Source organism: Mytilus edulis, chromosome 7 (assembly GCF_963676685.1).
Source record: "Mytilus edulis chromosome 7, xbMytEdul2.2, whole genome shotgun sequence".
Classification (NCBI taxonomy): domain Eukaryota; kingdom Metazoa; phylum Mollusca; class Bivalvia; order Mytilida; family Mytilidae; genus Mytilus; species Mytilus edulis.
This window is the reverse complement of record NC_092350.1, coordinates 81,963,968-81,991,890: the sequence shown is the minus strand read 5'-3', so window position 1 is coordinate 81,991,890 and position 27,923 is coordinate 81,963,968. Positions and strand designations below refer to the sequence as shown.

The window sequence follows — 27,923 nt, the reverse complement described above, 5'->3', positions numbered from 1 at the left end:
AATAGCATAGGAAGGTAAAATAATCAAGTACCGTCTCCTTATCAATTGATGGACCCCCTTTATCTTTTTTCCTATAATATAATGACCCCAGGTGTTTGGGTACATTGGACATGGATATTGTATATATTTACCATTGTTTGTACATTTTTTTTTTTACAGGAAATGAATATTGTATTTACCATTGTTTGTACATATTTTTTGGGTTTCTTCCCACCCACCCTTCCGACCAGTGTAATAACTCCTTTCATAAAAAAAACTGGTCAAAAATAGGAAGAAATCTACTTTAAAGAGCAATATAACATCATTGAGAGAAAACTCATTTTGCATTGTGTACTTGATCTATCATTATGTACAGGCATTCAAAAGTCTTACATTCATGTAATATTTGTTGCTGACAATAAAGCAAAAAATCAATTATCAAACTCATCAGACTTTAGCAAATTGGCATCTTGTGAAGATAAAAAAAAAATAGCCTGTTTTAATCTTTGCATAAAATGTGATATATAAGTTGCTTTTGGATTTAGTGTACCCATTTTGATCAGATGTAGATCATGGTAATTCTTACATTTCGAAAGTCAAAAATGGTTTGCAAGAGTTTTACTGCTTGTGGAAGAAATGGAAGGAGATTTAAAAGGATGATAATATTTCAATACCTCATGCAGTTAATTTCTTGGGGTTAATAAAAAAAGGAAAATTAGAATGACTCTTACAAAAAGGGTTGCACTTAGGTTCCCAGATATTTAAGAACTAATAAGTAAATTTCAATCTATAGGAAACCTGCACAACATACACTGTTTCTGAAAGATAACAACAATTTGTCAGCCTCTCTACAAGATGCAAGCAAGAAAGATTCTTTCAAGTATAGCAAGAGGTATTCACAGGTCTCCTAGGGTTCTTTTTGAATACCAAAAACGAAGGATAGCTGATTCAAAAGTAAGTTTAATGATTATTCCTGAAGTTGGTAATTCAACCTTTTTTAATTCAAACTATAGCTGCTGTCCAAGTTTCATGACAATTAATAAAGGTTTACAAATTTATCATGTAAAACAAGAGGCTGTCAGAGTGACAGCAAACCAGATTTTCCTGCATGAAAATGAAATTTGCAAATCTGGAACCAAAACAGGATAAAGTAAAAATTAAACATTAACACAGTCACACACAACAAAAATAAAATACCACATAACAACTGTGACATCTACCTTCAAAACACAAATGACTTTAAAAGAATAGTTATTATGAAATTTTTGACAACTCCTGACTAAAATCTGAATTGAACAGATACAATCATTGATGGAGGAAGTACACCACTAATTAATGGCCCCATTGCTTTCTATGTTAAATTCCTCAATTTCGAGTGGTCACAGCTCTTTTATCTTAGGTTTAAATAAAGTGACAATCATTGCATGTCAAATCAACACCTTCTGGTGTCCTGTACTGAAAAAATCAACATACCTTACATTGCATATAAGAAAGAACTGGTTCCCGGAACTTCGGATGTACCAAAACAGGTACTTCCGATCTGACAAAAAGGCAAAATGTACCCTCCTTTTCAAATTTCATGACATTTTTTTATTATTCAAATTTATCAGTCAAAAATTGTTCTACAATGATCACCAGTCATGCAGCTTTCATTTGATACCAAAATTAATAAAATACTCTAAATATTTTGAAAGTTATGTCCATGCATAGGAACTATTTTGTGTTAAATATGTACTACTTTCTGGTATGTGCTTTCTGGCCGGGCCCGAATTAGTGGTGTTACACCTGGACTATCTATCCATATACTTATTAATTACACCATTTCTCTTCAAAGGGAAATAACTCAAAATAAAAATAAATCATATAATAAGTACCACCTTTAGACTATCTATCCTTATACATTTTTCGCTACTGAAAGGTCTACAACTCAACAACAAGAATAGCTAAAATTGTGAAAATTGAACTTGACCTTCATTTAGTCAGAGGAAACAGCATATATCTAAATCTGAAAAGATTTCATAAAAGTTATCATTGGAAATCATAATACCATGTACATCTTACTTTATTTTGGTATGTATTCCAGTGGCGGATTCAGAGGGGGGCGTAGAGGGCGTACGCCCCCCCTCCTTTGCTCGGACTTTTTTTTTTTTTTGTAAAATGATAATCAGACTTCGTGAACTTTGCCATTTCCCATGTACTCTTTTTTTTAATTTTTATGCAAAAATTCCTTTATTATAAAGATATTTTTAGCTGGAATCTACTGATTGTCAAAGTCATGTGTTTGTGATTCGCTATGGTGGGTGGAGATGACCAGTGTATCGAAAAAAACTTCGTTCAGTTATTTTAATATTCAAATTACAGTTACACATTGCTTTTGCTGAGGATGACAATCATGACACTTTCAAAGCGACACAGGATTGAGCAAGAACGTATGGCAGATTTTACAATAAGAAGGAATTATTGTTTTTTTGTATCCATCAAAAAAGCAATTGCTGAAACTGTGAAACAGACTGTGTAATGGAGTAATGCATTATGTTATTGAATAAAATGTGTCTTTCTGAGTAAATAAAAATAAAAATTACTCTGTGTTTGTGTTTTTTGTTAGAATTAGAGGGTTTTTAATTTCAAAATATTGGACATGGAATAGACATCATGACCTACTTTACTGACATCCAGCTTATTTTGAGTGGAATTTTGAAGTATTATTTATAAGTGGAGCCTAATAACATGGACTTATATTTTAATAAAAAGTCTTCTTTTGTGTTTTAATCATAACTTTAAGGCAGATTTTTATTGGTAAAGGCTAAAAAAGGTAATTTAATAATATTGTTGCTAACGTCACGTCTTTTCCGTCCATTGTGGTATGTCACGATCGCAATTTTCTTGATGGTTCTCTGACAGCCCATTGTAGTTATTTTTATCCCGGGTTTTATAAATAATTGAAAATAGCAATCATATTAAATTTGGATGACGTAAGGGGGTCAAAGGACTTGAGGAATCAATATCATTGGCTGTTTTATTTTTTGCGAACGTTACTGCTCGAGGTTTCCGTCCAAATCAGTGTCACGTGAGCAACATATATTTAGATCTGTAACTCTCCTGTATAGGAGTTACGATATAGCCCTTTGCAGAAATAGATTCGGAGTCAGTTCCTTCACATGATGGGGAAGCAAAGAAGGCAAGTTGTATGTAATATCGTTATAAGAGGACCTTAAATGTATTCCGTCCATCAAAAAGACGTTCGCAACAAAACGTAATGTCATGATAGTAGATGTTGCTAATGTTACTATTACGAATTGGTTTCTTGTGTATAAATTTGATATAAAGTACACCTGCAAATGACATTCTGTATATTTAGAAATTCTAAACCAGACTGTACAATTTTATTACTCCAGGCATGAATTAAACATCACTGTGTGCATACATTTTAACTTTTAAAGATGTTGTTGCTAATGTGACATGTCCAAATGTCGCTAATGTTACTCATTTTTGTCTCCGTCACGTTAGCAACATAAAAGTAGGAGACAGAACACAATACTGTAAAATCTGCCTTATGGACTTCTATTTCATTATTCCACCAAATGAAAGAAATACTCTATATATATAGACTATTACACTCTCATGACAAAAAAGTTCCGCATCAATATTAAACATGTACGAAAACATGTTTAACTCCAAACGCCCCAGCCTATTTTAAAATAACATAGCTGAATAATGATACCCAGTCAGTATGAGCTCTATATACATTAATTTAAAGTCTAATGTACGAACAATTTCTTTTGAGGAGACAGTCTTAGATATTAGAGAGAAAAATGACTCTGATTTTTTCCTTAAACAAAAAATTCTGGTCGTATCTGGATTGAAAACAATAATCTTGTCCACATTTTTGCTATTAGAAACGAAAATTTCAAACAGAATTATTAAGCATTCCATGAACATGATGATTTTATTTTGTGGCAAGAGTTTGCATGTCTGGCATATCTGTTTCGCCAAACTGATATATTGAAGACTTTTTCAAGACCAGACTGCAACCTGCCTGCTGGGTGTGGCCTTTATGTCTCAATTTGTCGGCTGTCAATTATAACTTCGTTGTCATTTCAGACTCATTATTAGCGATTGGTTGATTTGAAAACCCTCATTTCCCTTAATTTTGATGGGCAAAATATATCAACCAAACATTTAGATAAAAAATGCTTGTTTGTCTTTTTTTTTAACTTGTGACTGTCCTATTTTAAATTTAATCATATAGCCCAGCGTATATCTTGTTTACAACACAAAATTTGTGAGATTATGATAAACTTATCACTTGCAACAAACCGGTGAGAATTTTCTTGTCTAATTTTTACTGATAAGTCCCATGCACATAAAATTTATTAGAACATAGCTTTGGATCCATACTACTAGTATTATTTAATGATAGACAATAATAGGGAGAATACAGCATCGAAAATATCCAACCCTTACACTTTACAGCAACTACAAAATATACATGCCCTGCGCCAGGAACCGTTTAAAAAGTGCATATTACACTTTATATTTTATGTTTTTGACCCAAAAAAGGTCCCAAAAATTTTAAAAACTTCGCCCCCCCTTTCCAAAATCCTGGATCCACCCCTGTATTCACCAATGCAGTTATTATTTTTACAGAGAAGCAATTCACACAAGCTACAGCATTTTGTGTCATCTCCAATGGATATGCAGAGTGTCACTAATGTTCCAGGCATTGGTCCTACATATGCTGGAAGACTAGCCCATAATGGTATTACCCATGTATGTAAGTTTGTACATTTAACATTAAGGGGGTACCCAACACTTTGACTAAAATTGATTTGGCTGGTTCAATTTTCATAAAGTTTTGACAAAATATATACTTTGACCTGTTTACAAAAATATGAAAATTTCTAGAAATTTGAACTGCACAATTTACAGGAATAATTTGGTTGGCTATATAGCAATTTGACCAACAGTAAATTTGATCATTGAAAAGCTTGATTTCTTTTTATAATAGTATGTGATTAAAACGTTCAGTTGATTTTTAAGAGTTAACTCCCTTAGGTGTTCTGTAACCCCTTAAATAACAATCATTGGTTACCTTTCTTCATGTACTTAAAAATAATGAACCATAAACGATTTTATGCAAATTTATGTAACAGTATACCAGAGGGTCTAGATCTGGAAGGGGGAGGGGGGTCTTTAGTTTATTTATTGTAATTTTTTATACCAAATTTATTCTCTATTCTTTATTTTTTATGCCCCTTATTCAAATAGTCACTTTTTGCCCATTTGTCTATTCTGTAAACCCCAACCCTCATATCAAACAGAATTTAAGTCCATAACGTGAAAACTTGCTGCAAAATTCAAATGAAAAAGTTGTAAAATTTCACAGATTAACAATAATGTCCAGTCTAATTATCTCCACTTGAATTAAAACCATTTGTGCAAAAGTCATCTGCACTTCAAAAACATTACAGTTTATTAGTATGACATAATGTAGATGTGGTATGTTTGCAAATGAGACCAAAAGACAAAGATGTCAACTGTGAATAACTACAGGTTGAAATGGCCACTATCAATGATAAAACTTGTACAGCAGATTCATTTTTTAGGCAATAGTTGTACTCCTTACTGAGTTTATATCTAGGACAATAAAACAAGTTCACTATACAAAGCCTTGATTAAATCAAAACACTTGTGAACACTGTACAGTAATTTTTAAGATTGCTTCCATCTAGCAATATTGCAAATTTAAAATGAAACATTGAATTGTATTTCTGGCCAAGTAAATTATTTTGAATTGGAGTTATCTGTCTTTGTTCATTATTGGACATTTATTATTAAACATAATAAATTTTACAACAGATTCATAAGCCATGCATTATATTATTCTAAATAAAAAAAGTTTTCTTGACTAATACGGTAATTTAACTTGAAAATTTTAATATTAACTAGTAAAAAGCAGAAATTAAGACTTTAACAGTGCTTAATGAATAATGACAACGACATCTTTATGGTAGGCTATTATTTAGACTAAAAAGTAGGGTAACTGGAACCACACAATATTTTTATTTGGCCTGTGCATTTATTATTGCGATTTTTCAAGAATGAACAAAAATGTGAATTTAATTAATGACATTTTAGGAAAAGCTAATATAATTTTTATATATACTGCAGCTGTGCTATTTGAGCAGTAAAATTGCATTGACCTTATATTCATATGTGATATACAGTCACTGACCGTATATCCCCTTGTTTATGACATTGACAATGCCTTTCCGTAGAGTTTTATTTATGACGTTAATAAAACATACAGGTTCGCGGAAATTTTACATCTTTCACTCAAAATTAAGAAAGGATTGTTTTTACCCTAAATACTTCGTTTAGAACAGTTATAAGAGTTGCAGTATATAAAGAATAACCATACATAATGTCTCGAAATATCAATGTTATCTATACTCGGCTCGAAACAGGTAGAAATGCTCGGCACAACCTCGCTTTCTACCTGTTTCTAAGCCTTGTACAAATAACATTGATATTTCGAGACAATGTATGGTTATTCTATATGTAAAACAAGAAGCTGTCAGACATTAGCTCAAAAAAGCTTCAACCAATTTGCTTACAACTTAGGTTAATTGTTTATAAATATTGACATGAGCTCCATTTGTTTTTTATAAATTTTAGATTTTACGTTTCCGAGTTATGGTACACAATTTTTCAATCTTTCAAGAACCTAAACTAAATTTTTTAATCTTTCAAGAACCATAACTCCTGATCGGTAAAAGTGAAAATTGTCAATATCAAACTTGACCTCTATTTTGTCATCAGTAACAACATATTAAAATTTAATAAGCACATGAGTAAATGCACAGACACGACTGGAAACACCATTTTTTTTTCAATATTTCAAGAAAACCGTAACTCCTGAACGGTAAAAGTGAAAATCGTCATTATCGGACTTGACCTCCATTTTGTCATCAGTAACAACATTTTAAAATTTGAAAAGCTTTGGTTGAATGGTTCATGAGTAAATGCAACGACATGACTGGAAACACCATCTTTCAATCTATAAAGAACCATAACTCCTGAACAGGAAAAGTAAAAATTGCCATTATTGAACTTGACCTCCATTTTGTTGTCAGTAACAACATATTAAAATTTTAATAGCTTTGATTAAACGGTTCATGAGGAAATGCATAGACAACATTTGGCTGCCGCCAGCCCGCCAGACTGACATCCCGCCGTACATCCCCAAATCAATAACCTATATTTTCGTCGAAAATCCGGTTAAATATATAAGATATCAGAATGCAAGTTCTTATAACTATATGATACTCAAGAAGTCCCATTATTCACATTAATAAAAACATTGGAATAATTTCTGTACTTACAGTAATACTTTTCATGAATTTTAACTTTACAAAATATTTGTAATATGTTGAAACAAACTGTTCACCCTATCAAATTACTAGTTATTTTTTGTATGATGATTGCCAATGAGACAATTATCCAACAGAGACAAAATTCCATGAATGTATTTGTTTATTTCAATTTCAGCCAAGCCAAATGTATGTGATCTATGTACAATGTCAGAGAAACCAAGCACAGTTTGTTAATCGGCTTAATCAGCTGACTGGAGGACATCAAAACCATATGATCTTTACATACAATGGTTTGAATGAATGGCATAAACAGAGAGTTTTCTGATACATGTACTTAAAAAGTTTATATAACATTTATGATTTCTATTGTTTTTACATTATGAATATCTTTTGGTATTATTTACATAACTGTTTTATAAGTTCAAAATCTCACTCCGATAATTTATTGTTAATATTAATTTTATAAAAAAAAAATGCATGAATGCATTCATGTTGTACTAATGTTTTAAGACTTTTTCATCAATGAATATGTGTGCACATTTTTTTTTATGATAGGTTGATTGATTTATTGGTCAGTGAGTATACCCCCAGTTTCAGCACTATTGGCTGTTTAGTGGTGGTCAATTTTTTATGGTGTGGAAATTCTGAGTGTCTGGAGAGAACCACACTTGTGACAGGAAAACTGACAATCCTAGTTATTATATTATGATTGGGGTGCAGAATTCAAACTCAAAGCCTCGGTGTTGACAGGCTAGTGATACAGTTGTTGATCTTCTTAGTCCACTTTGCCATCAAGGCCCTCAGTATTTATGAAAATCATTATAGACCTAAATGTTTTTAGTTTTAAATCCAGTTTACAAGATTTGTTTACATTATGATGGAATTACCATTGTTTAAGTTCTAAGTGTATATAATATCTATATATCTGGAATTTTTTTTTGGATAAAAAGATAATATAACCTCATGGTTATACACTTTTTATAATCTATTTATAAGCATAGGCCCTTTATAGCTTGCTGTTCGGTGTGAGCTAAGGCTTCGTGTTGAAGACCGTACTTTGACCTATAATGGTTTACTTTTACAAATTGTGACTTGAATGGAGAGTTGTCTCATGGGCACTCATACCACATCTTCTTATATCTATAAGCAGGAATCCAACTAGAATGAACACAGAATGTAAAATCAATAGACGTTTTAGAAAAATTTGATTCAGTTTTTACAGGACTTTTATATTTTCTTACAACATGCAATGGATGTCAACAACCAAAGGGAGAGAATGTGTATTACTAAATTTAAACACCAGTTCATAATTATTCCTTAATTTGGTTTTGTTTAAGAATTTCCTTCTTATAAATTTTTAATATAAATACCCAAAATTTGACATTTTTTTAAATCTTAATTAAAATAACTCATGTCATTTGTATAATTTTGAATTTGAAACTTTTGGTTTTTTTTTCATTTTTTTTTAAATTAAGTTTATTTTATGATTTAGTATTTATGGATTTTATTTTATTTAATCATTGTAAAGAGAATTGTTTTACTTTGGATTATATATTTAACTTTATTTGTTGTACCATTAATTAGGATAATTATTTCCATTATTGGGTATTGTTAAAAAATTATTTGTTATTAATTTATTATCATTCAATTAAATTGTTATTGTTGATTAAATATGAAAACAATACTTGTGTTTTTCCTTTGCTTGTCAGAATATTAAGTCTAGCAATAAACTGACCCCTCCCCCCCCCCCTTTGTCTCTTACAAGTTAGCTCCCTCTTATCTAACATATACTTTTTCTGGACCTTTGAGACGTATCCTCATGCATGCATTTTATGAAATTTGTCATTTGGAAGTAGCTACTGTAAATTCAGAAATTATTACATGCATTTATATAATTGCAATTTTGTCATTTTAGACTAAAATGCAACTTAAATATTTGTGTTATTAAAAAAAATCCTGTTTAATTCATATAAAAAATTTCAAAATGTGGCTTAAAATTATTGAGAATATATTAACCCTGTCACATTTTTCCCTATAATAAAAACATCGCAATAATTACTGAATTTATAGTCTTTTCAGAATCTCAAATTACATACATGGACAGAGGCAGATCCAGCCATTTTAAAAAAGGGTGGTTCCAACTACATGTCCCCATTCAAATGCATTGATCGTCCCAAAAAAAGGGGTTCTAACCCCCAGAACCCCCCCCCCCCCTGGATCCGCGCCTGCATGAAGCTTATTTTAATACAGTTAAATTGGCTGTTTTATAAAGTGGCTGTCAGTTTTAGATTGCGAAGGAAGCCAGAGTGCACAGGACATCAGACCTGCTGCAGGAAGCTGACAATTCTAATAAATTACGATTGGAGTAAAATGTATCTGACACATGCAGAATTCATGATTCAAACTCATAACCTCTGAGTGTTGACAAGGCACTCAAGCTAGTGATACACAAGTTGGACTACGGAGACCACACGTCAACTGAGGTACCAAAGTTAGAATTGAAAGAAAAGACTTGTTGAACATCATCATCCTGACATGTGTGTTAATGAATCGATTGAATTGATATTGAATTATTGAGAAAACAATTTTTTATTTATTTTTTATTTTTCTATACTAATGAAAATAGAACTACAAGATAAAAAAATACCTGAATATATTTATAGAAAACACTGATAAACTATATACCTAAGTTTGAACAGGCTAGGGTATACAATTGTATGCTCATTAAACCTTTTGTCTTTTTTGTTTTCTTAATAATAGATAATTGGAATAATTAAATGTGGGAGTAAACCCTTTTAAAGAGTGAATGTCTGCACATGCTTTTTGTATAGGCTTCTAACTTCTAACAAATGAAAACTAGCTATGACAATCCTTACTGTTATTCAATATGAATTTAAAGCATTAAAATGTCATACCCGTAGCCAGGGGGGTTCAAGGGGGTTCAGACGAACCCCCCCTGTCCAAACCCCCCCCCCTTGAAATCAGATAAGCACTGTTAAAGTCAACGTTTTGTTCAAATTGTAACTGTTAAAGTCGAGTTCATGAGTCCAACGAACCCCCCCTCCCCCCTTGGAAATTCCTGGCTACGGGCCTGAATGTGATGGTATGATCTCACTCTTTTTAAAAAACTAATAGTTATTCTATTTTGGGAAAATGGGTAAATATTGTCAATGAATAGGCAATCATTCATGAGGGTCTAGATGGGGGTCCTTCAGTTCTGTATTTTGTAATTTCCTAGGTTATTTTTATCTATTCTTTATACTTTTTGCCATTATAAATTCTCTATTCATTATATTTCAGCACCTCATTCTCTATTCTTTATACTTTTTGCCCATTATTCTCTATTCTGTAAACCCCATACACATCCTCATAACCTACTTTGCTTTGTAATGCATTGTACCACTTTTCATTTGAATATTTTCTGAAAATTATAGTCTTTGTTTGTGATTATGTTAATTTATTAAATCATAATTTGTTACTTTATTTGTGATTATATTAATTCATTAAATCATAATATGTTAACTAATTACATTAGTAACTAATGTTGTAAGTGTGTCTTCTCTATACGATTTTATTAATGGTCATAATACCAGATCTTTCATGATACAATCACAATACTTGACCACTATTACTTTTACAATATTTTTTCTTGATATTTAATAAATTATCATGTTGACTAATCATTTGAATCTACTAATTCTAACAGTGCACTTATAAATTCTACAAATGGCATCAGACATCCTACAAGATCTTATTTGTTTGTATAAAAGAGAAAAATCATGCTAGGAAACATGTGTTTTCAAGGAGTAGGATCTCCCTTCCACTGATCTGTGCTGGTTGATTAATTTTCATTGTCTGATTTGATTACAGTTGCATAATTATTATATTTGGGTAAAATGGGAATATTTAATTGTCATTGTTTATTAAAAAGTCAAATCTAACCAATAGCTCATTCATTCTGAGAACCCGGAACAACTCCTAGTGAAATAGTATATCATACAAACTTTCCGATCTTTATTCTATGAAGGTTTGATAAAGTAATTGATGTGTAACAAACTTTTATCCCAGACCCTATCTTACTTTAGTTAGTTAACTGTAAAAAAAATCCACACTAATTCATGCGGTTAAACAGAAAAAGTATGGAAAATTAAAAATAAAATATTTTCAAAATTTTGCTTTGAATATTGTATTTTTGTCAAAGCTTCTATCTAAATTTCATAAAATTCCATGAAGGGGTAACAAAGTTTTTGTTAACTGAAAAACTTATGTGCGCAAACAACAGTTATAGTTGATGCTCCCAGACTCACTAAGCTCTGCAATGAGCATGAGTAAAGGTCAAAATATACTTTAGATTTGATAAACAGTGATGTTGGCATAGTAATTGAGAAGGAAATGAAGTCCAACTAAAAATTTTTGTGAGTATCATCCCCCTTTTTGACTTACAATACCAAAAAAAAAAACCTAGCATATTTAAAAATATTTTTAAGCTCATGCAAAAACTGCAATAGGGAATAGCTGGACAAACCAGGTATCTATATCTAAACAGGGGAATGGACAGACAGACAAACATGCAATGGTAACTGCCTACTATACCCTATGGTGGGACCTTAAAAAATTAAGTTAGAACATATCGATCAGCACTGATTTATATTTACAGATGAGTGATAGTGTGAAGCATAGAACTTTAATGGACAACACTTTGGAAACCATAAGTGTACGTTGTGTTCCTGGTATTGGTGATGTGTATGCTGACAAGTTAGAAGCTAAAGGTATAATCAAGGTATGTCAGATTTTATGTTAAATAAATTTTGAAATTGCAATAATTTCTTGCCAAACAATTAAGCAACAAGAGTTAAATTATCAGAGAGGCAGCAAACTGGATTTTCCTGCAGAGATTGAACCCTTTTATAGTTGGGAAAGTATTTATTTAGACACAATATTTAAGCTTAAACAGCTCTGAATTTGGATTAGTGAAATTGAATATTTAAAATAGATTATTATCTATTTAATAATGAAAATGATATTTGCAAACATGGACTCCTAAACAGGATCAAGTAATCAAAGAGCAGAATGCTCTGAGGGATACGATTGCCATAGTTTTCATTGACACATGTATAGCAGTTCTGCCAAATTTTCATTAAACAAATGCATGAGATTTGGCCAAAATTCAAAAGATCAAAGAGGAAAGAAATAGATCCAAGAATACTGTTGCAAAAAAAGCATGAACATGCGCGAGTCTCAAGCATTTTTGGCCGGTAACCCTGGTACAGCTGGATAGTATTATTCTCTAAACTAATTCAACTGCACATGCAAAATGTAACAATCTGAATAGTCACTCAACTTAAAGAATAGCCAATCCCCGTTACAAGTGTATGAGCCATGTACTTATTGTGTTTTAGCGAACTATAGTTATCCTGTACCATTGTAAACTCGTACCATTAAAAAAAAAACTTGTACCAATGCAAACTCGTACCATTGCTAACTCGTACCATTAAAAAAAAAACTTGTACCAATGCAAACTCGTACCATTGCTAACTCGTACCAACTTATTTAAATGCATTCAAATGGTGTTAAATGATGAATATACATGATATACGTTACTTTCACCCAATACCTCTTAAGTCTGTAAAATGTATATAATTTGAAAGTACAATGACCAATTTGTAGCTTATGTTCCTTGTATATTGGATAGAAAATACTGTGGCAGATGTAGATAATTAAGGTATATACAGTTTCACCCGAAGAAAATTTTTCATGAATAATTAAATCTTAGCAGTTAGTCAAAATGATTGCCAAAATTATTTTTACTGTCTATAAAAAAATGTAACAATGAAATTTAACTGATTCCTGTTAAGGGGGTACGCATTTTCCCCGCAAAAAAAGCACATGGCTTTCAACAATTGTAAACATAGCATTCAATGTGATCATGGATTACAGCTTTAATTAACTTAAATTGGATAAATACATATTCAACATGTTCAATTTTAATAAGGTACAGTTAAAGCAATGTTTTAACTTTCCTCTGGATTAAGTTCTACAGTGGCGGATTCAGAACTTTTCCTAAGGGGGAGCTCGCTGACTGACCTAAGAGGGGGCCCGCTCCAGTCATGCTTCAATGATTCCCTTTATTATCAACCAAATTTTTTCCACAAAAAATCAGTTAAAACATTAATGCTTTAAAACATTCTTTATTTTTGTCTAAGTTTTCATTTAACTCCTGTGTAAAATTCAAGTAATTCAACTTTATTTCTATTAAGTTTACAAACAGAAACCCATAAAACATCATATTTTTTATATATTTTTCTGAATGTTACGACTTCCCAGTAGTACAAGTTAACTTTTTTGGTTCCAATGCCGTGGTACGAGTTAACTTGCTTCCGTATCTTATCACCGTAATTCTAGGAGGAACCCTAAACTGGACCCCTATTGTGTTCACTTATCGCTACACTGACCTTCGGTGCGAAGCTATATATAAAACGGCTGACCAGTTTAGGAGGAACCCCATTTCTTACTCTTTAATTATTGAAGTTCCTTTGGATCAGAGGGCATGACTCCTTTCCGTACACACTCCTCTGTTTACATTGAGATCGTTCTTAATATAATACGACGTTTACCGGCATTAACGAGTTAATTCTTCTTGACGAATACTTCGAAAAGGGAGACAATTCGAAACGATAACATGGAAGATTCCATTTCTGCTGAAGGGGTGTTATATGTAATTTTTACGATGAAACATTTATTTTAATTTAAATTATGCATGTGATTTAAAATTATGCAACAACAATAGCCCTCCATATGCAGACAGACATAGAAAGAATCCCATGAGTTTCAAATTAATCAATGAAGCGGTGAATCACTCAATCTGATACCCCTTGAAATCAGGAAAACTACACGCATGTGGGGTCTTACTAATTAGCGACAAAAAGCGTCAAGAAGCGACAAGAAGAAAAATGATAAGTGACAAAAAGCAACAAGAAGCTATTTAGCGACAAGAATACATTTTGTTATCACATACATTAAAATATTTTTTAGATTATATTGAAAGATGAAGAAATAAAAAAAAAATCGATGAAGAGATTGTGTACTTTTTATTATCATATTGATAGATGTAGAAATTAAACATGTGTAAGAGCAAAGGAAATGTTAACGCTATAAAATGAAAATAAAAACAAAGATTTGTCACCTTCCTTTTGAAGGATTTAACAAAACAAAAACATGAAATATTATTTCCTTCCTAACTGTACAATTAATTTTTCCTGATAGGACCAACATTAGCTGTGGCTTCACTCTAAGGTAATACACAATTAAGAGCAACAAATGAGATTAACTAGGTGCATGTCCTTTGTTTTATTGCAACAATAACATCCATTAACACCTTCATCAATTACACGCACCAGAATATAAAATTATTGTACCGAATAGTGAACACCTGTTGAAAACTCAAGATTGTCATCAGTTTCCTTTAATCTTCAATCTATATGCATAAACATGATAAATATCGTTAAATGAGACAATACACTAAATAAAATGATGAAAAATATTCACATTTTAATTATGTTTTCCTCTTGTTTGATTTCAGTTCTTAATTTGTATTTCACAATTTGTGTATGTATTTTCTGGACAATTATGCACAAATAATGCATTTTGCAAGTTAATTATATATTGTACAAAAATGGTTTTAAAAACAAATAAAAAGACAAAATATACTTCCTGTGATACCTTATAAAATATCATGTAAATAAAATGAATTAGATTTACAAGTTTCATTTTTCCCCCTATCAAAATTAACTTTCCTGTCGTTGAAATTGTTTTCTTTTGCATATTTTTTTAATATTTATTTCGAATAAGTAATATAAATAAAAAAAATGTTTTCTTGTCTAAATAGTTTCTTGTTGCTAATATTATTCTTCTTGTCGCTTCTTGACGCTTTTTGTCTCTACAATTCTTTTTGTCTCTAATTAGTGAGACCACGCATGGACATTAATACATAAACAAACCGCGACTTGCGATTTGGAACAAGAACGTTTATTAAATGATGTGATGAATGGTTCTCCATTTCTTTATGAGAGTACAGTATCAAATATCAGTTTCATAACGGTAAAAAATAGAAATACTCCACTTCAGTTCTTGTGACAGAAATAGAATTATCGATCGGCTTTCAGAGAACTCTCGCAAGTTATCAAAATTTGGGAATTCCCTCTGACGTGTTTCTAAATTTATAAAAACACTAAATATAAATACTGTTTAATTCTGATTTTCCGTATTGTTAAAAACACGCATATAAGTCAAGGAAAATATCACACATGAAGATTATGAGTAAAACATTACAGGAAAGTTGTTTATGTTCAATTGTTTTGCTTGTTTTTACCTTTTAAAGCAAGACAATCATAAGAATCTGAGATGTTGCCGAATGTTTAGAATAAAACGAATGACGTGAGGGAGTGTGTCATAGGGTCAATGGTAAAAGTCTACAGATTGCTTGACAGCAATCATATCCCAAAAATTAAACATTAACACACACAAACAACATAAAATACCACATTACAACTGTGACATCTACCTTAATTCACACATAATTTAATGTGACCTATAGTTGTTAAGTAAGTATGTAAGTAAGTATTTTTTTTATTTTAGTGACATGTGTAATCACATTTCAGTAAAGTACAATATATTATTTACACAGTAAAATACACCCGCCCAATGGGTCTATAAGTCACTTTGAAATCTTAAAACGTAATTCTTTTACAAAATGTATCACGGATAATGTCTGTGTCATTTTGGTCTCTTGTGGATAGTTGTCTCATTGGCAACTTACCACATCTTTTTTATATTATAAATAAATTTTTGACATTCCCAAACTAATAACAGAATTTTACGGAATTCCAGTTAGAAACACATATGACAGACATGAACCAACAACAACAACTGAAGTAACTGGTATCTCAATTGTTTGTAAAACAATTAAAAGGTCTTTCCTGTAAAAGTGATATTTTCGTAATGTACTATGTACGACCTTTCGTTTGATATACGACAAGCATACCTTCTGAAACTTTTCACTTTTTACACTTGATGACCTCATCCGCCTACATTTTTGAGATCGCAAGTATGATATATGTAACACAGGATAGATGAGCTTTCATTTGATATGCGACAACACCATGTTCTAGAAAGTTTGATTTTTGTACTTAATAACCCCATCCAACTAATTGTTGAAGGTGGGGAAGTTGATATTTCAAATGTATACACATCATGACCTTTTATTTGATATACAACAAGCCAATCGTAAAAGTTTTTTTTTTGCACTCAATGACCCCATCCAACCAATTTTTAGGTGACGTCAATTTGATATTTGAAATGTACGCTTTATGTTCTTTCATTTGATATGCGACAACCTTACCATCTGAGAAATTTTAATTTTTGCACTAAATGACCCCACCCTTCCCGCTGGAATGGAAAAGAGGTTTAAAATTTTCATTTTTAAGCAGAGTTTATTGAGACCTTCAATTTGATATATCAGTTGACCCCATTTGACAAAGTGTCAAAAATGATGCAATATCAACGATATAAATAGAAGTTATGAAACTTACAAAGTCAATGCAAAACATGAAAATTTCAAAATGATTTTTTTGTGTTTTTTTCCATGGAATGTTTTTGGTATTTGGTCAAACATATAACTATGTGAACCTCTTCAATTTCTTAAACATTTTTTAAGTGGTAAGCTGTTATTGATTAAGAAATACATGCCGCCGCTCGCAAAACTTCAAACTGCAATATCTCTAAAACAACAATAGATATCTAAAATCTGTTAAGGTGGTATGGGAGTCTAAAATAAAAATGATAGAATTTGTTCATACTTTGTCAAAATGTAGTATCTATTGATACATGTTCAAAAATATTATAAATATGATAGGTCACCGCGCATTTTCTATGCTACAGGTTGTGACAAAATGACAAATTTTGTATGGATTATGCAGGAAAAAACAACATTTTGTGAATAGAAACTAAACAAAATGATAGAATTGTAAAATAAATAAGGAAAAGATTGCTTTCAGACAATGCTTTGAGAATATCAAAAGAAAAGATAGGGTCACCGTACGTTTTTTCTGGCTAAAAGACAAAATAGGAAAATTTCATGTAGTCCTTCAGAAAATGCACTGTTGTAGAGTTACCTCCCCTTAAATCGCCAATTTGAAAATATTCAAAAACAACCAAAAATAATCTACACTTGTAAAAATATTAATATTTCGAAGTTATATTCTTATAAATTGGTTCTTTAAAATGAAAATTCACATTAAATATCTGCAATCCTGCATCAAATTTTGCTAATTTGATAGAAAAGATGGACCTTAGATTCTCTGTTTTTTACAATCCAACATGGCGAAAGACACCCATACCACCTTAAATGGTAAATGATCTACAGTTAAAGGACAACATTATAGAAAAAGAATTGGGACAATTTCAAAGTTCACCAAGGTCACAATTAATCATCAAATGTATGATGCAATACCAAACTTGAGAACCAGAAGTCGTAGAGACATGGGACTATCACCATTCAACTCAGGACAACTTGCATGACCTTTTAAATATCACAAGATCAAGGTCATAGTATAATGTGAAGGTCAAAGGTGAAATTTCATCATGACCTGACATTGACCTCAAATTGAAGGTCTTGAATTACTGATCATCTTTGCAGTTTATAGTAGGTTGATATCTGCATGTTACCATTTAAAAAGATATACACAAAATACTATACTTTTAAGAATCATCCCGTTGTAACTTTTGAACAGACGGTCAGACATTTTTGGGCTTATATAAAATGTAGAGCTCGTCAAGAGGAACATTTTATACGCTGCATGTAGGCACCAAAGTCTTATCACTTTCCTAATATGTAAGCTTGCAATTGCAGCGAATTTTTTTTTTCACTCTGTGACCTTTGACCTTGGGTGCATATTGAAGGTCACATGCATTAAAGATTATTGGTGAAGGTCCAAAGTCTCTACGACTTCTGGTTCTCGAAATAGATTTTTTCTACAATTGTGTACAATTTTTCAAGGGGAATAACTCCTTATAAGGGTTAATAACAAAATGATTGTATATGTTCATTAACATTGCCATCTGTTCCTGTACATGTTGCCATTTTCAATTCTATCTCTAATACTTTTTGAGAAAAATGAAAGAAATTGTTTCAAGGGGATATAACTCTCATAGGGGACGATGAAATCCTATTCAGCCTCATATGGTAATACAGCATGATGAGATGTACCTTTTGTCTAAATAAGGTTATGATATCTTAAAAAACAACGAGGGGGGCTATGTTGAAAAAAATCAATTAAAGGGAGATAACTTCTTAAGGGGATGATAAAATCCTTAACAATGTCATCTGGTAATACTTCATGATGAGGTCTATCGATGGTCAATATTTGGTGTTCATAACTTCAAAAGAAACAAGATGTGGGCATGTCAAAAAAATGTTGGAAGAAAAAAAAGAAAAAGAAAAAAAACCAACATTAAAAACAATAAGGTCTTTCCTGGCGTAGAGGAAAGACCTTAATAATAGTAACATGTTCCTGACTTAGGTCACAGGCACATGGTAATGTGACAGGGTTAATCATGTTTGTGAGGGCTTAATCTGGGACAGTGGTGGTATATCATCACAACATATTTAAAGAACAAACTATTAAAATCAGTGATTATGCATAAAAGAAAAGGATCGTCCATATAAAGTTGCCAGAAATCTAAAATATTCCTTTCAGCACCAATGATAAGACTTGGCCCAGTATTGCCACGAGGGGTTAATATATGTTGTAGATCCCATTCAAAAATATTAAATTCATTACTACCATCTTTTCACTCACCAATATCCACCTTCAGCTCCCCTTTTATTTTTAATGCTTCCTCCTCTTTATTTGACTCAATCATTATATTCCCTCACTGTCATCTACCCCCTACCCATTCAGAACAGTTGTAAGTTTATCACTCCTGATATTTTCAGCTTTAAAAACAGAAGTATTTATGAACAAACTGTTAATTAATTTCAATTCAGGCCTGTCAGCTGTATATGCTGTTGTTAGAGTGTAATGGAAATCAAGTACAGTTTGTAGCCAGGCTTAAAGAATTGACTGGAGGAGGATATGATGACCATATGTTATTGGCATATAACGCATTAATGGAATGGCACAGACAGCGTGGTAGCATGTCTTAACTTAGTAGATGATCATTTTATCTGAGTAAGTCCATTGTTTTAACTTTTTAAGTTTATTTTGCATAAATATATATAATAAACTGTCATATTTCGATTATTCAACACTGGGTTGTTAGGTTAGTCTACAACACAAAGGTGTGTGAATAGCATCTAACTTTATTAAAAAAAAAAAGAGTTACATTATTTAAGGCTCAATATATACCGTAATATAATTATAGCCAAAAAAGGGGAAACATTTTTTTTATGCAAACAAATTCATTAAATTTTCATGATTGTATGTTATTCTTTTTTTTCAATAGTTATATTTTGATATAAATTTGATAAATAGTTCATAAAAGTTTGTCTTGAGCAAGAGTTGTAAAATATTTGGTACGCAGGTATTAGTCATGTTCAGCCATTAAAAGAAAAAGAGTGTCAACAATGATTGTTAAACAAAAGTAAACCATTTTGTTGACTGATTAAATCCACAAAAAATCGTTCTTCAAAAAAAGATGATTAACTAATTTTCTTAAACTTTAACATGAAATCAAATAAATCAAGAAAAGCTGAATTTCATTAGGTTGCTTTCTACTCAATTAATGTATTGTTTGTATGGGGTTATATGACTGTCAGCAGTCTTCAGAGGTCATCTCTATGATTAATTCGATGGCTGCTAGCCTAAAATACAAGTCAAATGATAATCATCGAGTACATGCATTGTTAACTGTTAATTTCAGACTTATTGTAATTTTGGTATATGCTTTTTAAGTATGTTATAAATCAAATACCAGAATCTGAGTCAAATCAGAGAATATACAACTATATCATTACCCTTAAATGCCTGATGATTATATTTCAGATATTAACTATTGATATATCAGCAAAAGAAAGATGTATGCTGAACTGGTTACCTTGATTCAACAATGAAGACAAGCTTTGACAGTTTCTAGAGACTTTTGAACATTTATTATAAATACTGAACCTATAGATAATTACAGTTGATTTCAATCATAAAACCAAAAGAACGATAAACATTCTATTTGAATATGTGCTTATAATTGATGAAACCGGACAGAATTTACCAGAACTTTAAATTTATATGAACAATCTAGTCTGATATCTTAGCTTATCTATTTTTAGTTTAAGTGGATTTGAATACACATTCTTCATGTTCTTTGAACTAAAGGATGTTTGATAATTTTATTTTTTTACTGTTTGTCAGATATTTGGAATCAACTAATGAGTTTTAACCTCTACTTTTCTTTTTATATATTTTATAAATCCACCATGTAGAACGTCACATACAGGGTGGCTGCCATGTTTGACCCATGTTTGATTTCACATGTTACTGACCATTTAAAATTCTTAGAAAAGTAAAATTTTGTCAGATTAAGCCTTTGCATTTGGTATCATATTTGTCAGTTTATAATATGATAGTTCCCTTTGGGAACATCTAGGTGTATATATCATAAAATAGATTTGTTCCCTACATTGTATGAATTATGTTGATATATCAATACTTATTAAATAAACAATTTGTCTCAATTGTATTGCCTTTCTTTACTTTTGAGTGAAGATAACCCCCATTTAATATAATTCCATCACTGTAGAAATATTGAAACCACTTATCCACAAGGGTATCAGAGGTCTTTAATCTTGGTAGTCTTGCTTGTTAGAAGGGATTTATACCTGTTTTGGTCTAATTGTAAATCAAAGAATTTTTTATTTCATTTTTCTAAGTTGAGATCAGATATTTTATTAGTATAAAATCAGAACAATAGGATAATGTAACTAAAGCAAGCAGTATTCAGGAGAAAGAGCAAAGACTAGTCAACTCAAAGTAAGGTGACATATGTCTGCCTGCCATCTGAAGTCAGATGTGAACATGCAAATTATAATTTATCTGATACATGCACCAATAAGTGCTAGGGAAGTTCTGATTTGCATGCAAGATGATAATTATGTTTTCCAATATATATGCACTTTTAAAAGTCAAAATTATTTTGAAATCTAACCCTGCTTTTCACAAAAATCTACGAACTAAAATTGTTAGATTACATCAAACCAAAAATGGAAAATTTTTGGCTCTGTTCAATTTTCAACCCAAAATTAAATTTAAAATTTCTTACTGATTTGATCGTTTATATTCTCCAAGTTATCCTGGTGCTCCATAACTTCCATAGAATTAAGGTTAAATATTTATCACTGCACAAAATTGTTTGATCCAAATGTATAATTCAACATCTTTCAAATGATACCTCAGGTAAAATATCAATTTGAATAGTAATATCACTACAGAAGTAACTTTTTGCTCAAAAGGTGTTAATATTTCAAATAGAACTGTTAAGAAACTGACGTAAAAAACTCAAAGAAATATACACAAACAGCTGAGAAGGCATCTATCCAGAGCTATACACATTAAGTGCATTTTTAAAGTCCAATTATTTTAAGTCACCAATAATCAGCCAGCAGAAACTGTTGTCAAAATACTTCTTATCTTTTATATTTAGTATTGCACTGAGAATGTATATGCTTCAATGTCGATTACATATTTAATTCAAAATTTTCAAACCTAATGGAGCCACAAATTACATTGACAGATTATTCACTTTCAGCAGTATTATATATAAGAATAAGCAGTAAATCCAATGTCATCAAAATTCTGATCAACTTTCAATACTCCACTAAAGAATTTCTATTTCAATGCATCTTTCCAACTTAAAAGTAATTTACATAAATCAATCTTGAACTAGGTATTGTATCTATCTCCAAATGAACCAGGTCCAAATTAGGATCCAAAAATGTTTACTTATGAATTCATTTTTTTAAAACTGCAACTAAACTTATTCCAATTTCTTCTGAATTATTTATTTCTCATTCATCAATGAAATGTTTTTCTCTTTTTGCTAATTTGAATTAATAATTTACACTCCATCTATAAATTAAGTTTTTTCCATTATTCAAAGAATGAATTGTTTCCATCTAATGATACACACTCTTTCAGGAATAAGTTAATTCTTGTTTAGGCAGAATTAATTAATACCTACTGAATTAATAATTAAGGTATGTAGTATTTGGGTAATCGCTAATCGAGATCACATTTATCAAGGATGTACTATAACATAGTAACTGGTCAATAGTACAGAGTATGGTCAATAGGACATCAATGTCAACAAAGTATTTGACCAGTCAGATAAAACTTTGTAAATATACAAATTCCACATGCAATTTCTACTGATATAATCCTTAATTAAAAGGCCCCCTGTAATTATAATTGGTTAATGCCGAAATTTACCTGTAATACAAGGTACAATTTTCTCTACAAAACCCACCCATATGCCTGGGAAAAAAATCACACTATAATTCAATAAAATACTTGTTATTTTATCAATATTTGTCCTTTTAATTGAGAATATCTTGTTAAATAAATATTTAAAACTCTGTAATAAAAGTTTCCAATTTCCAGTTTCAGGTACATTTGTATCCTTCCATTAATAAATCAATTTCCTTGCTAAAATAACAGGTTTAAATCAATAGCGCTAATAAAAACATACTCATTGTTTATTTACGATCAGAAGAAATGTCTAATTCAAATACTTTCAGTCCCTTTGGGTAATATTGGATTATTTCCCCTTTTGGATAGAAGAAATAAATTAAATTGTCAAGTTGGAATCAAATTTCAACTGTCAATTGCAAGAAGAATTGATTGATTGTTAGCCGTTTGCTAAATGTCCAGTGGCAAATATTTCATGATTGTCAGGAAAATACTAGCCATGTATGGCTTATAATAATCATGGGCACTTTTTATGGGCAGCAGGTACATGTACTTGCTGATGTGGGTCAATTGTTTGGTTGTTGGTTGCTTAATGTCCAGTGGCAAATATTTCATGCATATTCAGTACGATGTGGGTCAATTGGAGAATGGATCTATTTCACTGTGCTAGTTTTCATAATATACAAAAACCCCCGATCTGCTCCAATCTGCTTTGGAATGTTTGAAAATAACCCCATATACTCTTTGAATGTTAAAGACAAACAAGCTTTTCTTCTATAAATTGGAAAATATATAAAAGTAAAAATTTTTTTTGTCATATTGTTAGTATGGTGGGTTTCTGAACTTCATATTTTTTTATTATATAAAGGTATACCTATAAGTGAAATTTTAGAACTATGGTCTAGCATAGACAAATTAAAACACTCAGGGTATTAAACATTTCAAAGCTTATGTCAAATGTACTTCTTACCAAGTCCTTACCGAGCTAGAACATGTGTGGTTTGTTGTTTATCTTTATTTGTATGCAGTGGCTGATCCAGAACTTTTTATTAGGGTGGGTGCATGCCACTGAATGACACAAAGGGGGCCTGCCACTCATGCTTCAGTGGTTCTCTATATAATAAACAAAAGTTATCCCACAAAGGGATTTGCATATGGTATGTTGGTAATCTAAAATATCATGATCATAGATATAGGAAGATGTGGTGTGAGTGCCAATGAGACAACTCTCCATCCAAATAACAATTTAAAAATTAAACCATTATAGGTTAAAGTACCGCCTTCAACACGGAGCCTTGGCTCACACCGAACAACAAGCTATAAAGGGCCCCAAAATTACTAGTGTAAAACCATTCAAACAAGAAAACCAACGGTCTAATCTATATAAACAAAACGAGAAACAAGAAACAGGTATATATTACATAAACAAACGACAACTTCTGTACATCAGATTCCTGACTTAGGATAGGTGCAAACATTTGCAGCGGGATTAAACGTTTTAATGGATCCAAACCTTCTCCCTTTTTCCTGAAACAATAGCATAACATCACAACATAGAAAAATATATGAAACAAGTGAAACTGCAAGCTACTGCTCACTGATGATACCCCCGCCGCAAGTGGATAATATAAATAGTGTAAAAATATGCAAGTGTTCCATAAACAGGTTGTTGTCAAGTGATCAATCTGAAAACACATCACACGGTAAAGCTGACTTATATAAATCCTGAAACCAAATTTCAGAAATCCTTGTATTGTAGTTCTTGAGAAAAGTGTGACGAAAATTTTCAACTTGGCTATCATGTGTAAAATCATACAAGTGTTCAGTAAATAGGAAGTTGTCAAGTGATCAATCTGAAAACGCATCACACGGTATAGCTGACTTAGATATACCAAATTTCAGAAATCCTTGTATTGTAGTTCCTGAGAAAAGTGTGACGAAAATTTTCAACTTGGCTATCATGTGTAAAATCATACAAGTGTTCGGTAAACAGGAAGTTGTCAAGTGATCAATCTGAAAACGCATCACACTGTATAGCTGACTTAGATAAACCCTGAAACCAAATTTCAGAAATCCTTGTATTGTAGTTCCTAAGAAAAATGCGATGAAAAAATAAATAGTGTAAAAATATGCAAGTGTTCGGTAAGCAAGTTGTCAAGTGATCAATCTGAAAACGCATCACACAGTATAGCTTACTTAGATAAACCCTGAAACCAAATTTCAGAAATCCTTGTATTGTAGTTCCTGAGAAAAATGCGACGAAAAAATATATAGTGTAAAAATATGCAAATGTTCGGTTAACAGGAAGTTGTCGAGTGATCAATCTGAAAACGCATCACACGGTATAGCTGACTTAGATAAACACTGAAACCAAATCTCAGAAATCCTAGTATTGTAGTTCCTGAGAAAAATGCGAAGAAAAATATTCATGGGACGTACTGACTGACTGACGGACGGACAGACGGAAGGACGGACTGACGGACAGACGGAAGGACGGACTGACGGACGGACGGACGGACTGACGGACAGACAGAGGTAAAACAGTATACCCCCCCCCCCTTTTTTAAAGCGGGGGTATAATTAAAAACCAATTCTTCAGAGAACAATTGAAGGTCTTTCCACATCGATAATAAGAATGAAATTTTAAAAAAGATGTTGGAAAAGGTCACTCTTTGTTGATGTAATTTAGTACCTCAAACTGATATAAAAAAATAAGATTAATAGGGAAGTGCAGAAGACTTAATTGTTTTATAATGAACAAGAAAGAATTGAAAGCAAAGGTCAAAATCTAGAACGTCAAGTTGACCTTGACCTCAATTCCAAGGTCATAGGTCAGTGATCTCAAATCAAAATACCCCATTTCAAATACAAAAGGGGAGAAAACTTCTATAAGGGTTGACCAAAACACTTCGACTTAAATGGGTCGAAGTAACCCCTTATTGTAAACAGTAATTTGGCAAACACGTCATATCATTTGCTGTTACAGATTCTTTTGAATATAGATTACAAGCAAATTCCAAAATTTAGAATATGACCTTGACCTTCTACCTTGACCTTAAATTCAAGGTCATAGGTCAGTGAACTCAAATCGGAAGGTTCGAGGTCAATCACTTGTATGGTTGTGGAGAAATAATGATTTCAAATAAATAAGGGGAGAAAACTCCTATCAGGGTTAACCAAAACGCTGACTGAAATAGGTTGAAGTTGACCTTTGACCTTGACCTCAATTTCCTTTAAATGTAACCAAGGACTTCATATCAAATCACTGTAGGCCTCTACGACTTATAACGTATGAATTTATCCAATACATCGACTATCTTAAATTTTCAAAGGGAAATAACTCCCATAAGATGTCTTCTGATCACTCCAGTCAAATAAAACCAAATCATTCTTCAGAGTAGACAAACAATTTGGTGAAAACAGTTTGTTAAAATATTTTATGGTTTTAGAGATATAGCGATAACAAGAAAAAGGGGATGCGGGGAGATAACTCCTATAAGAATAAGTGTTCGGCACACAGGGTGAGTTTTGAAACCTCCATTACTGTTCAACATCATTGCCCAAAAATCCATTCGATATGTTGTAAAACAAAAAAGCATCTCCGACGGCAGAAGAAAAAACAACAAAAAAACAAAAAAAACAAAAAATCAGAAGTAAAACAAAAGGTCTTTCCACGAAAAGTGGAAAGACCTAACAAGCAACATACAGTGCATTTTACATGTAACATGGATCATCAACTAAACAGAAATCTTATTAAGGCATTTACAGTAGACACACAGGTTATTGTGGGATACAGACCCAGCTATATACATAAGTTATTCAGGGATAATATTTAATTACTTTGGGATTTCCAATTAACCAGAAATTACTGTAGTCTGTTATAATTAAGCTATAAATCAAGAAATATGTATTGATCTATTTGTTAATTAATGCTCACTGATAGGCTAAGAGGTTGATGGCATAACAACAATAACAATTAATTTCAAAGATATGATTATAAAGAGTACATACCAATATGCTTAGCTAAATGTATAGACTTTTTATAAGTATCACTCCAAAAGTTGGCTTACCAGGGACCCCTCTTTTATAAAATCCAAATCTGCACATGCTTCGCATGTACATAGGCAGACTTAGAGGAGTTTTCAGGGGGTCGGGCCTCCCTTTTATGTGAAAAAAGTTGTTTGACTATATAGGGAATCACAGAAGTATGACTATATAGCCGCCCCCATCTTAAGCAGTCAGTTGGCCCCATTTATAAACATTTCTGGATCCGTCACAGATATATGGAGAGTTGTCTTATTTACACATCTTCTTATATATATACATTACTATAACAGAATCAATTCAAATCATTGTAAAATCTATTATTCTTTTCATCTTTAATTTCTATCTAAGTTAATTAGATAATATGCTCTCCCTGAAGTTGCAATTCCTCTTTAAAGTGTTAATTACACATTCAAACAATCAATGATTTAAATAGATCTTACAACCAAATCAATACTTTCGATTTTTCCAGGTCTTTTGAGGCCTAAATAAGGGGAAAAACAATAAAACTAGGGTTTAAATGTACATGTATCACAAAATTTGCCTTTATATTCATATAAGAGTTTGAAGCATCTTTTAATAATTTAAATGGAGTGTAAATGGGAAGCCCATTTTGATTGAAGCACAGAAAAGCATGTTTAAATGTCCACCACTTGTGATTATCATTGTGGCAGTATTTTTTTTGGTGGAGGACCAGGATAGAAACTGATCGACTAGCAATCCTGAGTCAATTAAAACAATCAACATCAGTGTTGACTGGCTTAGTGATTTCTGTTAGATCTCATAAGAAAACAACCTTTAAAGCATTTTGGTGAAAGAACATTCAAAATGATTTTTCAAAAGGTTTTTCATACCAGCAAACACAAAACATGCAAATTAACCAAATTAATAATTCACCAGCGGCCGCCAGCTTCTTCATGTTTAACAATATAAATATCTAATTTGCTATTGTTTAAAATAGGTTAGTTCAATCACTTTCTTGTTTCATCAAATTAATAACTGTTAATTTTCATTTCAAAAGTAATTACCAACCCATTATAGTTTACTATTACTTGTAATTATGTATTTG

The 27,923-nt window shown here is 31.6% G+C and overlaps 2 protein-coding genes across 8 annotated transcripts in view; one reads left to right on the top strand and one right to left on the bottom strand.

Annotated features, from left to right (window-relative positions):
* The window catches only part of LOC139482396 (barrier-to-autointegration factor 1-like), a 31,176-nt gene extending 23,277 nt beyond the window's left edge, over window positions 1-7,899 (top strand). For 2 of the 3 annotated variants that reach the window (XM_071266294.1, XM_071266297.1), the window contains 3 exons: window positions 773-933; window positions 4,627-4,749; window positions 7,531-7,899. In XM_071266294.1, the coding sequence (XP_071122395.1) occupies window positions 835-933; window positions 4,627-4,749; window positions 7,531-7,680 (372 nt within the window). In that variant the 5' untranslated portion in view covers window positions 773-834 and the 3' untranslated portion in view covers window positions 7,681-7,899. Of the gene's footprint in view, window positions 1-772; window positions 934-4,626; window positions 4,754-7,530 lie in introns of all 3 variants that reach the window. The other variant, XM_071266298.1, reaches the window with a different exon arrangement.
* The window catches only part of LOC139482394 (1-phosphatidylinositol 4,5-bisphosphate phosphodiesterase delta-1-like), a 113,681-nt gene that overhangs the window by 58,263 nt on the left and 27,495 nt on the right, over window positions 1-27,923 (bottom strand). The window lies entirely within an intron of this gene.